Source organism: Rhinatrema bivittatum, chromosome 3 (genome assembly GCF_901001135.1).
Source record: "Rhinatrema bivittatum chromosome 3, aRhiBiv1.1, whole genome shotgun sequence".
Lineage (NCBI taxonomy): Eukaryota > Metazoa > Chordata > Amphibia > Gymnophiona > Rhinatrematidae > Rhinatrema > Rhinatrema bivittatum.
The window spans coordinates 147667354-147681659 of record NC_042617.1 but is presented as its reverse complement, the minus strand read 5'-3'; the positions used below and the strand labels follow the sequence as shown (position 1 = coordinate 147681659).

At 41.0% G+C, this 14306-nt stretch overlaps 1 protein-coding gene across 1 annotated transcript in view; it reads right to left on the bottom strand.

The window, feature by feature from the left end:
• The window catches only part of FEZ2 (fasciculation and elongation protein zeta 2), a 204408-nt gene that overhangs the window by 50607 nt on the left and 139495 nt on the right, over nucleotides 1–14306 (bottom strand). Inside the window, exon 6 of the mRNA XM_029593827.1 lies at nucleotides 11069–11337. Coding sequence (XP_029449687.1) covers nucleotides 11069–11337 — 269 coding nt within the window. The remainder of the gene's footprint in view (nucleotides 1–11068; nucleotides 11338–14306) is intronic.

The window sequence follows — 14306 nt, the reverse complement described above, 5'->3', positions numbered from 1 at the left end:
CAATTATTTTATCTTGACTTGGAAAAAACGGTTGTTAAGGAAGGATATGGACCAATTTAGGATGATATAATTTATTCTGATTTCTTTTAGATGGGAAAGTAAAATAGCATGGTCAACGATATCAAAAGCCGCCAATCATGCTCTCATAGTTATGTTAAGAGGTTATTTTAGGTAAGCGATTGGGGAGTTAGATGGGGCTTGTTAGGAGAATTAGGAAAAGGGGAGATTAAAAGACAATTTATTACTACAGACTTTCTTGCTTCCAAGGGTTATACAACGCATGGCATGTATATGGTGGTACATTGAGATTAAGAGTTTCACAGGTCCTATGGAGTTGGGTCAGAACCTCTGGTATTGTTTTATCTTTGTCTATGTACTAATTATTCTGCTGGTTACAGAAGTAAATGCTAAGTAATGACAGATGTGGTGTTTCTTTAAAGTTAGGGGGATATCCTCTCCTATTAAACAGAAGTATATTTTGCAACCTGTGCACAGAAATAAAATTCAGATTTTAATGCTTCAGGAAACACATCTGATGAACTGGGAGCATGATAAACCAAAACAGGGATAGGTGGGACATTTTTTATTCTTCATATAACTCAAGAAGTACAGGGGTGTGCGTCTTGGTGGACAAAACAATTTCCTTAACTGTACACTTATCAAGCTGACATGAAGGGGTGATATGTAATATTGGAATGTATGCTTTTTTCTACTAATTTTACTCTGGTAAATATATATGGTCCAAATTATGATCAAACAGTTTTACAAGGCCCTAATGCAGGGGTCGGGAACCCATGGCTCGCGAGCCAGGTATGGCTCTTTTGAGGGCTGCATCTGGCTCGCAGACAAGTGTCGCCACACTTTCCCGCTGACCAGCTGCTCCCCGGTCCTCCTCCGCCCGGGCTTAAAATGCTGTCAGCCCGGGCGGAACGCAGCAGGACAGCTGGAGTCAGCGGCACCGGCGTGCTCTCTTCTTCCCGCCCCACCCCCCCCCCCCCGCGGCCCGGAAGAGGAAGTGGAGAGTATCGGGTGCCTGCGCGGCAAGAAGAGGCCACGCTAGTGCGCTCGGCATCGGCCCAAAGAAAAGAAGACTGCAGCGCGGCTCGGAGGAAAATGAAGAGCTTCAACCGTGGCAGATGGGACTCCGCCTCCGCGAGGGCTGAAAATGAAGAGGTTAGCGTTGGGAGGAGGCTGCTGCTGCCGCGAGTTCCCGGGGTGGGGGAGAGAGAGAGTGAATGAGCGAGCCACTCTCTCTCTCCCTCACCCCCACCCCGGGAACTCGCGGCAGCAGCCTCCTCCCAACGCTAACCTCTTCATTTTCAGCCCTCGCGGAGGCGGAGTCCCATCGGCCGCGGTTGAAGCTCTTCATTTTCCTCTGAGCCGCGCTGCAGTCTTCTTTTCTTCGGGCCGATGCCGAGCGCACTAGCGTGGCCTCTTCTTGCCGCGCAGGCACCCGATACTCTCCACTTTCTCTTCCGGGCCGCGGGGGGGGGGGGGGGGCGTGTGTGTGTGTGTGTGAGAGAGTGAGAGATTGCATGTATGTGAATGATTGAGAGCCTGTACATGTGAAAGAGAGTATGTCTGTGATTGAGAGCCTGCCTGTGAGAGAGAGAGCATGAATGTAAGTTTACCATTGGGAACCTGTATGTGTAAGTTTGTGATTGAAAACCTGTTTGTGTGAAAGAGTATGTGTGTATGATTGAGATCCTTTGTGTGTGAGAGAAATCATGTGTATGTATGATTAAGAGCCTGTGTGTATAAGTAAGAGAGAGACCATGTGTGTCTGTGTGTGATTGAGGGCTGATTTAGGTGAGGGAGCATGTGAGTATGTGATTGAGAGCCTGTGTGTAAATGAGAGAAAGAGAGGACATGTTTGTAAGCATGTGAGAGAAAAAGACAGCATGTATTTATGTGATTGAAAGCCTGTGTGTGTGTGTAAGCGTGAAAAGATAGACAGCATGTGTGTAAATGTGTAATTAAGAGCCTATATAAGTGAGAGAGAAAAAACATGTGTGTATGTGAGTACTGAGAGCATGTGTGTATAGGTGTGTCATTGAGAGCCAGTGTGAGAGAGAGCGCTGGTATGTGACAGAGAGGAAAAAGTTCCAAGCAAACCACCCCACCTCCTGCAAATTCAGAACAATCTCAGGACACCTGGATATCAAACGTTCCCAGGTATGCAGAGCAAAAAAATTTTTGTATCCTTATTATTTTTCATTACTGGGTCTTTGTGTCTGCTATTTTGAAATATTTTGTTGGTATCTGGAAATGTTTTATATGAGTTTTTAATTATTGGATATTCCACTCATCAGCTGTTTCAAAATATGTTCTTTTTGTTAGTACAGTTTTACTGCTGATGATTTTATATTTCTTGATTTGTTTTATAAGGATGGGTGATGTTTCTTTTTTCCTTTGTTACACTGCATACAGAGACTCTGGCTTGTTGCAGTTTCCAATTCAGTTTTTTCTGCATGCTTCTTGTTATGCGTTTTGGTCTCTTTATTCTATGTTAGGTGAGGGACAGCACGTGATTCAGGTGAGGTTTTCTGCTGGCGTGTAGTTTCTGTGTAGGACTCTATAGCAGCCTGACTTGGTCCGTTTTCCTAATAGGAGATGTATTGGTGTCTTAAGGCCTGGTGTAATATTTTCAGAGACTTATTGTACTTTAAAAGTGTGATCTTACATAAAATGCACACATTTACTTGTATTTAGTTTTAAACATATTGTATGGCTCTCATGGAATTACATTTTAAAATATGTGGCGTTTATGGCTCTCTCAGCCAAAAAGGTTCCTGACCCCTGCCCTAATGGATACAATAGCTGTGTTTGGATTTTAACAACTATGTCTCGGGGTGATTGTAATGTATGCCCTGACTCTTCTATGGGTAAAATGTCCATACCAAAAGCAGGGGCATCTGTAGTGTCTAGCACTAAAGATCTAATGGATACCTTTGCACTTATTGATATATGGCGTATTCAACACCCTAAAGATAAAGATTATACCTTCTACTTTCCAAGGCACAACATGTATAGTAGATTGGATTATTTCCTCTGCATGCTACATTTTGTATCCAGAATCAAAGATAGTCAAATTTTAGCTAATACAATAGCCAATCATTCCCCCATGGAAATCTCTCTATATCTGAGCGCCGCTAATGAATACATCCTTGTTGGGCCTCAAACAGTTCCCAAATTTGCATAAGGAGGCAACTTCTGATTTTAATGCATACAACACTGAGATAGATTATACACCTATTCTGAGGTGGGAGACTTTTAAAGCATGGTCCCAAAAAAAATAAGGAAGATAGTTTATCGAAACCGTTGAGGAAACAAAAAAAGGGATAACACCGAATGTCCTTTAAAATATTTATTAAGAATTTGCCTGATTCAAGGCCTGAGTTTCGCCCTTTTATAATAGGGCTGCTTCAGGGGCTATTAAAAAATAAAAATATACATTAGTATATAGAACCTAAAACATATGTGTTACAAATATAATACAACTAGCCGTTAGGCCCGTTCAAACAGGCGAGATTCCATCGGTCAGACCGGCACATCGTGGGAGGGCCTGTACTCCCTCCCCCCGTCACCGGTGGCGAAGGGATGGGCTCAGGCTATGAGTTGGGAAGTGGGAGCGCCTGTGCTACAGTGTGCGCGAGAACTGCGCCGTCTTTCTCTGGTGTTCTGGGCGTCAAATCTGCAAGTCGGGTAGAGCTCTCTCTTCCGAGCATGTGCAGCCTGTTGGCTCTACTGCGCATTTGCGGCACGTTGGTCCCAGCTCCCTTATAGGTACGACTATAAAACATAAATATTATGGTAGACAATAAAAAATATAAAAATGTAAATAATAGACATTTTTATATTTTTTTTTATTGTCTACCATAATATTTATGTTTTATAATTGTATTATATTTGTAAAACACAGGGTCGGATTTTCAAAAGGTTACTCATGCCAGGCCTATTTTCAAAAGGCCCGGCGATGCACGTAAAGCCCTGGGATGCGCGTAAGTGCCGAGGCTTTACTAAAGGGGCGGTCTGGGGGCGGGGCCAGAGGCCTCTGACAGCGGCCATTACCACTGTGTCTGAGGATCAAGTGCCGGCAGGCTGCCGGCGTGCGCAAAAGGTAAAATAAAAGTCAGGGGAGTTAGAGTAGGGCTAGGGGGAAAAGATAGGGGAAGGGGTGGGAAGGTCAGGCTAGGGGAAAGGGAATGGGGGAAGGTAGTGCGGCTCGGCGCGCGCAAGGTGCACAATTGCGTGCGTCAGGTAGTGCGCGCACATGTCTTAAAATCTACCCATTTTAGGTTCTATATACTAATGTATATTTTTATTTTTTAATAGCCCCTGAGGCAGCCCTATTATAAAAGGGCGAAACTCAGGCCTTGAGTTGGGCAAATTCTTAATAGACTTTTAAAGCATGCCTGCGGGGTGAGATGATTAGCTTATATGAGTTTTCTCAAAAAAGAATATCAACTTAAAGTATAAGAACTTATAGCTCATATTAAAATGCTAGAGGCTCAGCATAAAAGACCGTTTGGCTAAAACATATAAGAACTTCTTGCTTGTAGGAAAGAATTGCAGTCTTTGGAAATGAGAAGGTTGAAAGGTCCCTCAAATACATTACTCTTTAGTTCTACCAACATGGAGACAAAGCGGGAGTCTTTTTAGCAAAGGCAGTTAAGAAGACGGCTAGGAGATCTCACATTTTGATCATTAAAAAGTCAAATGGTGATAATACAGTAGACTCAGAGGAAATTGGGATGACATCTGTACACGTCTTCTCTCATCTATATATAGACTCAGCACCAGCTAATGTGGAGTCTATCCAGAATTTTTTAAACCAGTTGCGAGAGGCGTCAGCAGGACTTTTTAATGCCATTGCGTTAAATTTTGACGCCATTGCGATCTCTGCATGGAATGGAGAAATCTTAGTGATCAAGTGGCCTCTTTTAAAAGAATTACAGCTATCTATTAGGGTATTCTGGCCTGAGACATCATCAAACCTGATAGAGATATTGAATTAGATTTAGGCACTACATATGATCATAAAGTGTGGAAAAGTATATGGGTTAATGAACATCATAGCTCTATCTGTACTAAGTGGTTTAAATAATGATTTGATTACAGCACAGAACTGTACACCTGTTTTTTTAAATCATAATACACATCTAACTGTTGACCCAGTTTATTGGAAGGGATGCGTTAAACTGGGCACAAACTTACATATATGTGTGAAATTGTCAAGGAGTAAGTCAATTCTGGGGACAAGTAACTCAGGAGATTGCTGATATCTTAGGCTTCCCCATGGGTATAACACCAACTATTGCTCTCCTTAAAAGGTGGGTTGGTTTGTCAATTCCATGGAAGTACAGGCCTCTGGTTAGACAGCTTTTGCTGGCGGCTAGATTTACGATAGACATCTTTTGGAAATATAACCCTGGGATGGACCATTGGCGAGATCAGGTTCTTGCCATTGCAGACACTGAAAGGTTAAGATATCTTATTGTACTTGAAATCTTCATTTTTCAAAACATATGGGGTGTGTTTCAAGACCTTTACAAAACCGGCTAGAGTGGAAGATGTTCAAGTGCACCTTTTGTGGCTGATGAAGCAATGCCTATGTTTAGTAAATTATGTGTCTGTGCATTGTAATGTACCTCGACATCAAGGAAGCAATATCACCTGTATGTTTCTTTTTGTATGCCAAAAGAAGTTATAAACAGCCAGCTTAAAAATAAAACAAAAAATAATTCATTTTTGAATAAGGAGCAAATATAACTGTTGCAAGTGGACGAATATGGTCCCTATATCCTGCTCTAGTAATTAGCCTGGCAGGGACATTTTGCACCAAGTCTAATGCTATCAGTGACTTCTTTGTTAAGCCAGAGTATACAGAATTACAGTAATCCATTTTGCTTGCACTACAATCCGCAAATGTAATTTCCAATGGTCTAACCATTTTCTTTTTTTTTTTCAAATTTTATTTAATGCCACAACATCGACCAGAAAAAAACATTGCAAGAATGCAAAACCAAGCTTACATATTTATAGCAAACATTTTTCATTACATAAAAGTAAAATGAAATATATAAGAAAGCATAACACATTCAAACCCCCTATAAACCCCCAATATCCCCGCAGACCCTCCCCCATTTGTCAGATTAAGAACTGAAATATCGAGAGAGCATGTCATAATAAAAGCAAAGCTGTGATGTACATTTAAAAGTTGTCACTGTAAACTCAAAGACCCAACAAATATCATAATTAAATAAAAGTACCTATAAATAAATACATGGCCATCTCCTTATAACAAAATTAGAAAGAATTACACAATATCAAGTCTAGATAAAGAATCTACACATAAGAAGATCCAACTTATAAAAAGATCCCATATACGTTTAAACCTTAACATAAGAACATAAGATATGCCATACTGGGTCAGACCCAGTATCCTGTTTCCAACAGTGGCCAATCCAAGTCACAAGTATCTGGCAAGTACCCAAACATGAAATAAATCTCAAGCTACTATTGCTTATTAATTAATATAATTTTATGGATTTTTCCTCTAGGAACTTAACCAAACCTTTTTTAAATCCAGTTACACTAACTGCTGTAACCACATCCTCTGGCAATAAATTCCAGAGCTTAACTATGTGCTGAGTGAAAAAGAATTTTCTTCGATTTGTTTTAAATGAGCTACTTACTAACATCCTGGTCCTTCTATTATCTGAGAGAGTAAAAAAATGATCTAGATTAACCATGATTTTGCAGACCTCTATCATATTCCCCCCAGTCTTCTCTTCTCCAAACTGAACAGCCCTAATTTCCTTAGCCTTTCCTCACAGGACAGCCGTTCATGCCACTTATTTTCATCACCCTTCTCTGCACTTTCTCCAGTGCAACTATATCCAGTGCAACCTTGGTAAAGTATGAGTTTGCAGTACTGTCAGTTCATTCAATTCACAAATCTTCTCCAGCCTCTGCACATACTCTTAGTGCCTCTACCAATTTCCACTGAGAAGCTATCTCACACTTTGCCGCTATTAGGATTTCTTGTGCTAACAACCACTCAATGTCAGTCTCCAAATTTGAAGGCAAATTTAATAACGCACTTTCAGGTAATGGTTCCGTTGATATGCAAGTTTTCTTAAGTATAAAGCCCCCCCCCCCCCCCCCAAAATAAAACAATACATGAGCATTCCCACCACATATGAAAAGGCCCCATAACACTACAACCCATCCAGCATGAGTCTGCTCTTTGAGGATAAGCTTTATGTAGATAATCAGAGGTCAAGTACCACCTCAATAGCATTTTATAGCTATTTTCAGAGAGCATCACAGAAATCAAACTCCTGTTAGTGTTAACAAAAACCAATTCCCATTCCGTCTCAGATAATTCATGACCTAAATCCTTTTTCCAAGCTCTCATGAAAACTGGTTTAACCATTGGGTCTTTATTGGAAAAACCATAGATGTTGGTTATCACCCTTCTCATTTTATCAGCATGATCACACCGATGCTCAAATTGTGTTTACCCAAAAGTAGATCTTCACCTATCCGCTCAGCCCTCATAAAATGTCTGACTTGTAAATATATCGGAAAATGTCATTATTCCCAAGATTGTATCATTCAGTTAATACCTGAAAGGAGTGGCAACTTCCCTCTTCTCAGAGTTTCCCCACTTTAACAATACTCCTATCTAACCAATCCCTAAAGAAATGTAGATTTAATCCAGCTGGGAAATCAATATTATAATTTATGTGGGAGCTGAAAAAATACCTTCTCTTGCCAACTAAATTCTTATGCCATTGTTTCCAAACCCTTAAAGTGGAACTCATTGTTGGGGGGTAATGATCTGAGCTGTTTCCAAGTTGACCGAGGTTGCCATGTCATTGCCCGTAATGGCAAATCCCCCAACCAATGCTTGTTCTACCTTCACCCACTGCTTCTGTTCACCTACCCTATTCCATTCTAAGATAGCACGGAGCTGAGCAGCCACAAAGCACCAGCTAAGATAAGGAACCCCTAAACCACTCCTAAGTTTAGGATGGGACATATTTTTGGCCACTCTGGGAGGCCTATATTTCCAAATGAAAGCAAAGAGTCACAGTTGCCACTTCTTGTGCATAGGGGTAAGGATGTGTATCGAGTGTGTCTGGAAAACAATCTATCCTGGGAAGCTCGTTCATTTTTGTGGTCGCTATCCTACCCATCCAAGATAGATCACATCCCATCCAACTGTCCATATCACAAAAGATAGTTTGTATAAGTGGTGAATAATTCAACTCATGGAGCTCTAACCTACTACTAATATGAATACCCAAATATTTGATCTTGTTAGTCCACTTGAAGGGAAAATCTTTCTTCAGTTGGATAAGTCGACCCTCCAGGACAGCAAGATTTAGGAGCTCCAACTTATCAAAATTTAGTTTAAATCCAGAGACTCTACTAAACTGATTTATTTCACAAACTTTCAGCCAAAGAAGAGGAATTCTCTAAGATAAACAGTATGACATCTGCAAACAATGACAATTTATAACTATTATTACCCACTATGACACAATGTATATTAACTGAATTGCAGATCTTAATCACCAAAGGTTCTAGAAAAAGAACAAGTCACAGTAGGGAAAGCAGGCAGCCCTGCCTCGTTCCACACCATATCAAAACCGGATCAGAATAACCCCCATTGACTTACACAGGCTTGAGGATTATTATAAAGTTGATGTAGCCATCACAGAAAAAAAGACCCAAAATTCATTCTCTCCATAATGTGAAACAAAAAAGGCCAGTGAACCATAAGCAAATGCCTTTTCGTCATCCATGGAGCGCAAAACAGTAGGAATCTCCTCCTCTTTAACCTACCAGATGAGATTAACAATTTTACACACATTATCAGCGGCCATTCTACCCGGAATGAAGCCTGCCTGCTCACGATAAACTAACCTGGCAACCACCCTGTTCGATTCTCCATAGCTCTGCCCAGATGTCCTCCCAATTACAATGAGCTGCTTTGCATGCAATTTGCATGCATGAATTTTGCAAATCCATGCAAAGCAGCTCATTAATATACAATCTGATGTTAATAACTTAACGCAGCTGACTTAGAAAGTTGTCCATTGCATTAAGTTAAACACCCGTCCTAAGAAAATGGTAATCTACCACAGAAGCCTCAGGACCCTAATGCGAATCTCAAGGCTCCCACATTAGATTTAAAGGGCAATGCAAAATGAAAACAAAAACGCAACTCAAAAAACAAAAAAATGTGTGTGGGGAGGGGGTTAAAGCTGACTCCCTGCTCACCCCAGGGCCACCACTCGAGGCAGCTCTGACATGCCTAATGTCAAAAATATGAATTTTTTAGTTTTTAATTTGCAAATAAAATACCAAACATTTGTAGGCTTTAACCTATGTACCTAATACATGCCAAGTATTAAATGAAAACTCCATCAGCTGATGTTTTGGTGAACTCCTGTATCATTGGGGAAAGGTTTCAATGATTTATGTTTTTGTGTCATTGAACATTCCCCCTCTGGTTAGTGAAACGTTAACTAAATTTTTATTACAGAAAGAACAGCAACAGTTCCGTCATTTAAATACTGAATTGGATCTGTCTTTTTTTTTTTATATGTTTTCATCAGGAGCTGTATGACATTTATGGCTTTCCACATGTTAGCTTCATTTTGATTAATAAAGTTCATTTTAGATACTGGATGACGTGATCAGAAGTTTCTTTACGGATACGGTGTTGTGGCATGACATCCTTTCAGCTTTTAAAACATTGGGCTTTTATTGAGAGCAGGATGAGACAAGTGCGTCAGACTAGAAGCAGAGTTTTCAGATAAGTTAATATTTTAACCCTTTCCCCCCAATGCAGGAATTCACCGAAATATCAGCGGATGTCAGTGTTTTCATTTAATACCTGGCCTGCATTAGGGACACAGTTTCAAGCCTACAAATTTTCCCTGTTTTATATGCCAAGTTAAAAACGAAAAAATTCATATTGTTAGCATCTACACTTTATTGGGATGAATGATTGAGAGGTCTGGATTGTCTACTCCCAATCATGGTCATCTTTCAGCAGATGTCACATTTAGGGATATTATACTCTCAACTCAGACAGTGAGTGCAGTCCCTGTGGTAGTCAGTTTTGGACCTCTTCCTATTCCAGGTTCAACACAATTTGGCTTTATTCTCTGCCATTGTGAAGAAAACATGCAGAGAAATCAAAAGACATAAAAGTGTCAAACTGTGAAAGTCGACTGAGGTAGATAAATAAGCATTGCTTGGAAGAAAAAACTACAAGGCTTAACACCTGTTGTTGAAAAAGAAAGTAAACTTAAAGACTGACAAACTGATGAGTAAATGAGGCAAGAGATAACCAAGAGGGGCCAATCATAACAGAAAATCTTTTTCCCATAAACAATGAAAGAAAAGTATGTCCAATAAAATTTGCAAACAGAGCTAAAGGGTTCTAGTGTGACAGGAAGTTTCACATGTGACCACCCAAACATTCTAGGTTGTTCAAGAAATGCTCCACATCAACATTGTCTGATAACATCACCCCACTTGTATGGCAGGATTAATCCAGCAGGTCTATGGAGAAAACAAGCAAAGACTATCCTTTTCCTCATCGACAGCTTGAGCAAATTGTTTAACTCTCCATTGCCTCAGGTACAAACTTAAGGCCAGATTTACTATACTGTTTTCCCATGCAGAATGGGATAGGAAATGAAGCCTTCTTGGGCGGGGAACTATTTACTGTACCTTATTGTAACTTGCCTTCTGCTCAGATTCGGAAAGTTAATCTAAAATCCAAATCCTGCACACAAATCACCATGAATAGGGAGTATTCACAAACTTTGGAACTTACTGTTTTTTTAAATTAAAGAACTACATATGAAACACAAAATATAACATATATTATGGGTTTGGACATAGTCTGCAGTACTGGATTATTATAGCCCCAGAGGCCAGAATCATTAATAGCTTCTAAGTAAACATGAATAAGATACAAGTATAAACCAAAGTAATATTCTGTGAATCTGTGCACAAACAGCTGAAGATATCTTACCGTTCCAGGCATGTGACTTCTCTCTTGTTTTCCATTCTGTGGACTTCCATTTTTCAACTTCTTTTTCTTTTTTGCAGTTTCCTTATGTTCCTTTTGTTTATTCTGCACTTCAATGAGGACAGAAATGAAGCTGTTTTTCACTTCTTTCTCAAATTCCAGCTCATCCCGCAGCGCCAACTGTTGTACCAACTCCTCCGAGTAATCCTTTATTGCAGTCTCAATCTCTTCAAGCAATTCATTTAATTCAGCAACTGACAGCCTTTTCACCCCTTAAACAAAAAGAAAATATATATAAGGAAAAGTTACAAAAGCCAAATCACTATATAAGAACTTTCATAACTACCTGTACAGTGGCAAAGTCCTTGGGAACATTTTGCCCAGTCTTTGCACAAAGGGGTAGATTTTCAAATCTACACGCGTACACATGGACACACGATTTTAGAGTGCTGGTGCATGCATGTTATAAAATTTAAGATCAGCACACGCAAAGGGGGGGATAATTTTGCAAATACATGTGGCGACGCATTGGGGCCTTCCCCCACTTCCCTCCCTGTCCACTCCAATTAAGGAGTGGACTGGGAAGGAACTTCCCAACCCCCTACCTATCCTAACTATCACAATATTTTTGATTTACCTTTTGCTCCTGCAAAGGAGCAGGAGCAAGTTGCGCACGCTGGCACAACAGCAAATGGCCGCTGTACCGGGCGCCTCTAGCCCTGTACCCCAGACCACCCCATTTTAAAGCCCTGGCACTTACACGCATCCTGGGGTTTTGCGCGTGGCTGGGCCTGTTTGAAAACTGGCCCGGCGCGCGTAAGGCCTGGGATTTACGCGCATTAGGGTTTTAAAATCTACCCCTAATTGTGTACATACATAATTTTACTTTGAAAATTGCTTAGAGAAAAAGTGCCCACAGAGATTTGAACCTGCTTTTATACAGATACTTTTTCTGATCAAAACTACACATGTAGTTTTTTTCTCCCAACCTAACCTCAGTCTGGAACACCACCACTACAAATGTGGACAAACTTATACGGGTTGCGGAAAGCAGATTTAGTTACCTGAAAACGGGGCTCCCCATAGACAGGCTGCGTGAGCCATTGACAACATGGGTGATGTCATCTGATGGTGCTAAATGAACCCTTCTCTCAAAGCTCAGTAAAGACTTATTGAGCATGTTTGGTGGTTCCCATACCCACACCGACTCATAAGTCCCTCAGTCTATTTTCGAGCTTAGAAGTAGATAGTCAGCCACTATCTGGCTGAGAAAGTTAGTTGAATAAACATATATAGCTAATTTCGCTGGGATATTCAGTGGTACAGCTGTACCGCTGAATATACCTGGTTATCTAAAAGTTAAATGCAAACCAAAACCACACACATTTATCAAAGTTAGCCAGATAAGTTTTTCTGGTTAACTTAGGCAGGTCTAACTTATCCGGCTAACTTAGCTGGAGAAGACTGAATATTGGTACTTAACTGACTATTTTAGCCAGATAAGTAACATTGCCCCGGAACGCCTTGTCCCACCCACCACTTAGCTGAACAACTATTGAGCAGGATAGATATTTGCCTAAGTGGTAGGTGCTGAATGTGGCTGAATATTCAAATAGTGCCACTTAGACGGATAAATCCAAACTTATCTGGCTAAGTTGCGTTGAATATTGATCTCTTATGCTTTAAGCGAGGTAGTCAATTCTCCAGGGAGGCAGGATAATAAGCATGACTAATTCATCCTGTTGTCCACAGAGAACCTTGTTTACAGGTAAGCAAACTTGCTTCCTCTGTCGACAACCAGCGCTGAATTAGCCATGACATGAGAGTCAAGCCAAGCTGAGGGTTGCACAGCAAAGCACTTATTGAATTACCAACTCGGCCCTACCAGTGGAGAGTAGACTGGGTGAACAGGCTATGAAAATCTGTCTGAAACTATCATCTCTTGACCTTACTGTCCAGAAAGTAGTGGGATGTGAAAGTGTGCAGATGACCCAAAGTCACGGTTTTGCAGCCTTGAAAGTTTGTAATCTGTAAGCTAAATTAAGCACATTACAGTGTGCAATACTATCCACTAGTCTGTTTGACAGCATTCTCTTGGCAACTGCTACTCCCAGTCTTGTCATGAGCTTGGAAGAGTGGACTCCGGAAGCACTGACACACATGACCAAGGCACTGTACAGAAACTGAATACAGAGGTTAGGCAGCAAGGTTGAGGGAAGTGGAGTCCATTTAGAAACAGGAAACCAACCATGAGCAGGGCAAGAAGCTGACGAAAGGAAGGTCAGGTCCCAGTCCATGCCACAGGACATCCTATAAAGTTGGCGAGTTGCTATGGGCCCTTACTCAGAACAGCACGATGCAGCAGAGGAACAGTACACTGGGAGCCATGCCTGGAGGCCCCAGCAGATCATCCGGGACCATGCAGTACAGGATACCCACTGCAGTACAGCACCCCATGGTCAGTGGTATGTTATAAGTCTACTGAGATCAAAAGATACAACAGTTGAGAAGCTTGATAAGGCTGAGCCCTTCTCAAATACCAGACGGGGCTCTCTTATAGTTCAAAGAATGAAGAACCTTTTCATTTTGGAAGAACAATACCTGCCTTGGACAAACAGTACCTGACACCATCTTTGGAAGAAGTTTGGGGCAAGTTTGCAAGACACCTTGTTGTGGAAAAACTAGAGGTATGATGAATAAAAAATCAGTACTTTTAATTCACTGACTTGTCAAGCACACATGACTGCTACCAAAAACAGCACTTTCCATGTGAGGAACATTAAAGTAGCAGACTCCAGAGGTTCAAATGAAGGCTTCATAAGCTGAGCTAATATGATCCCAAGGCACCTGAAATTTAGTGACAGATTTAGAATGCCACAATCTCTTCATAAATGTGGATACCAAGGGATAAATGAAAATTAGTGTTCTTTCACCAAATATAAAGAGAAGATGCCGAGTACATTTACTAGTTTATCCAGAAATCTGGAATAGCAGAGGTCCTCAGGAGAAGAGGAGTGCTGTGGTAAGTCAGATAAGGGGTCAGATGGAATTCCCATTGACGTTCCTCAGATTCCAAAAGTGAGGGAATACTGATCTATGAGCCCAATAATGAAGATGGCAACTGAGGCAGAGACCTACCTTCTAGGAGAGAAGCTGTTTTAACAGAAGCTCCCCCCTCATCCACCAACTCATGACAGAACTCACAAATCACAGGAGAAGGCTTTCCCAATTGTTGAGGACT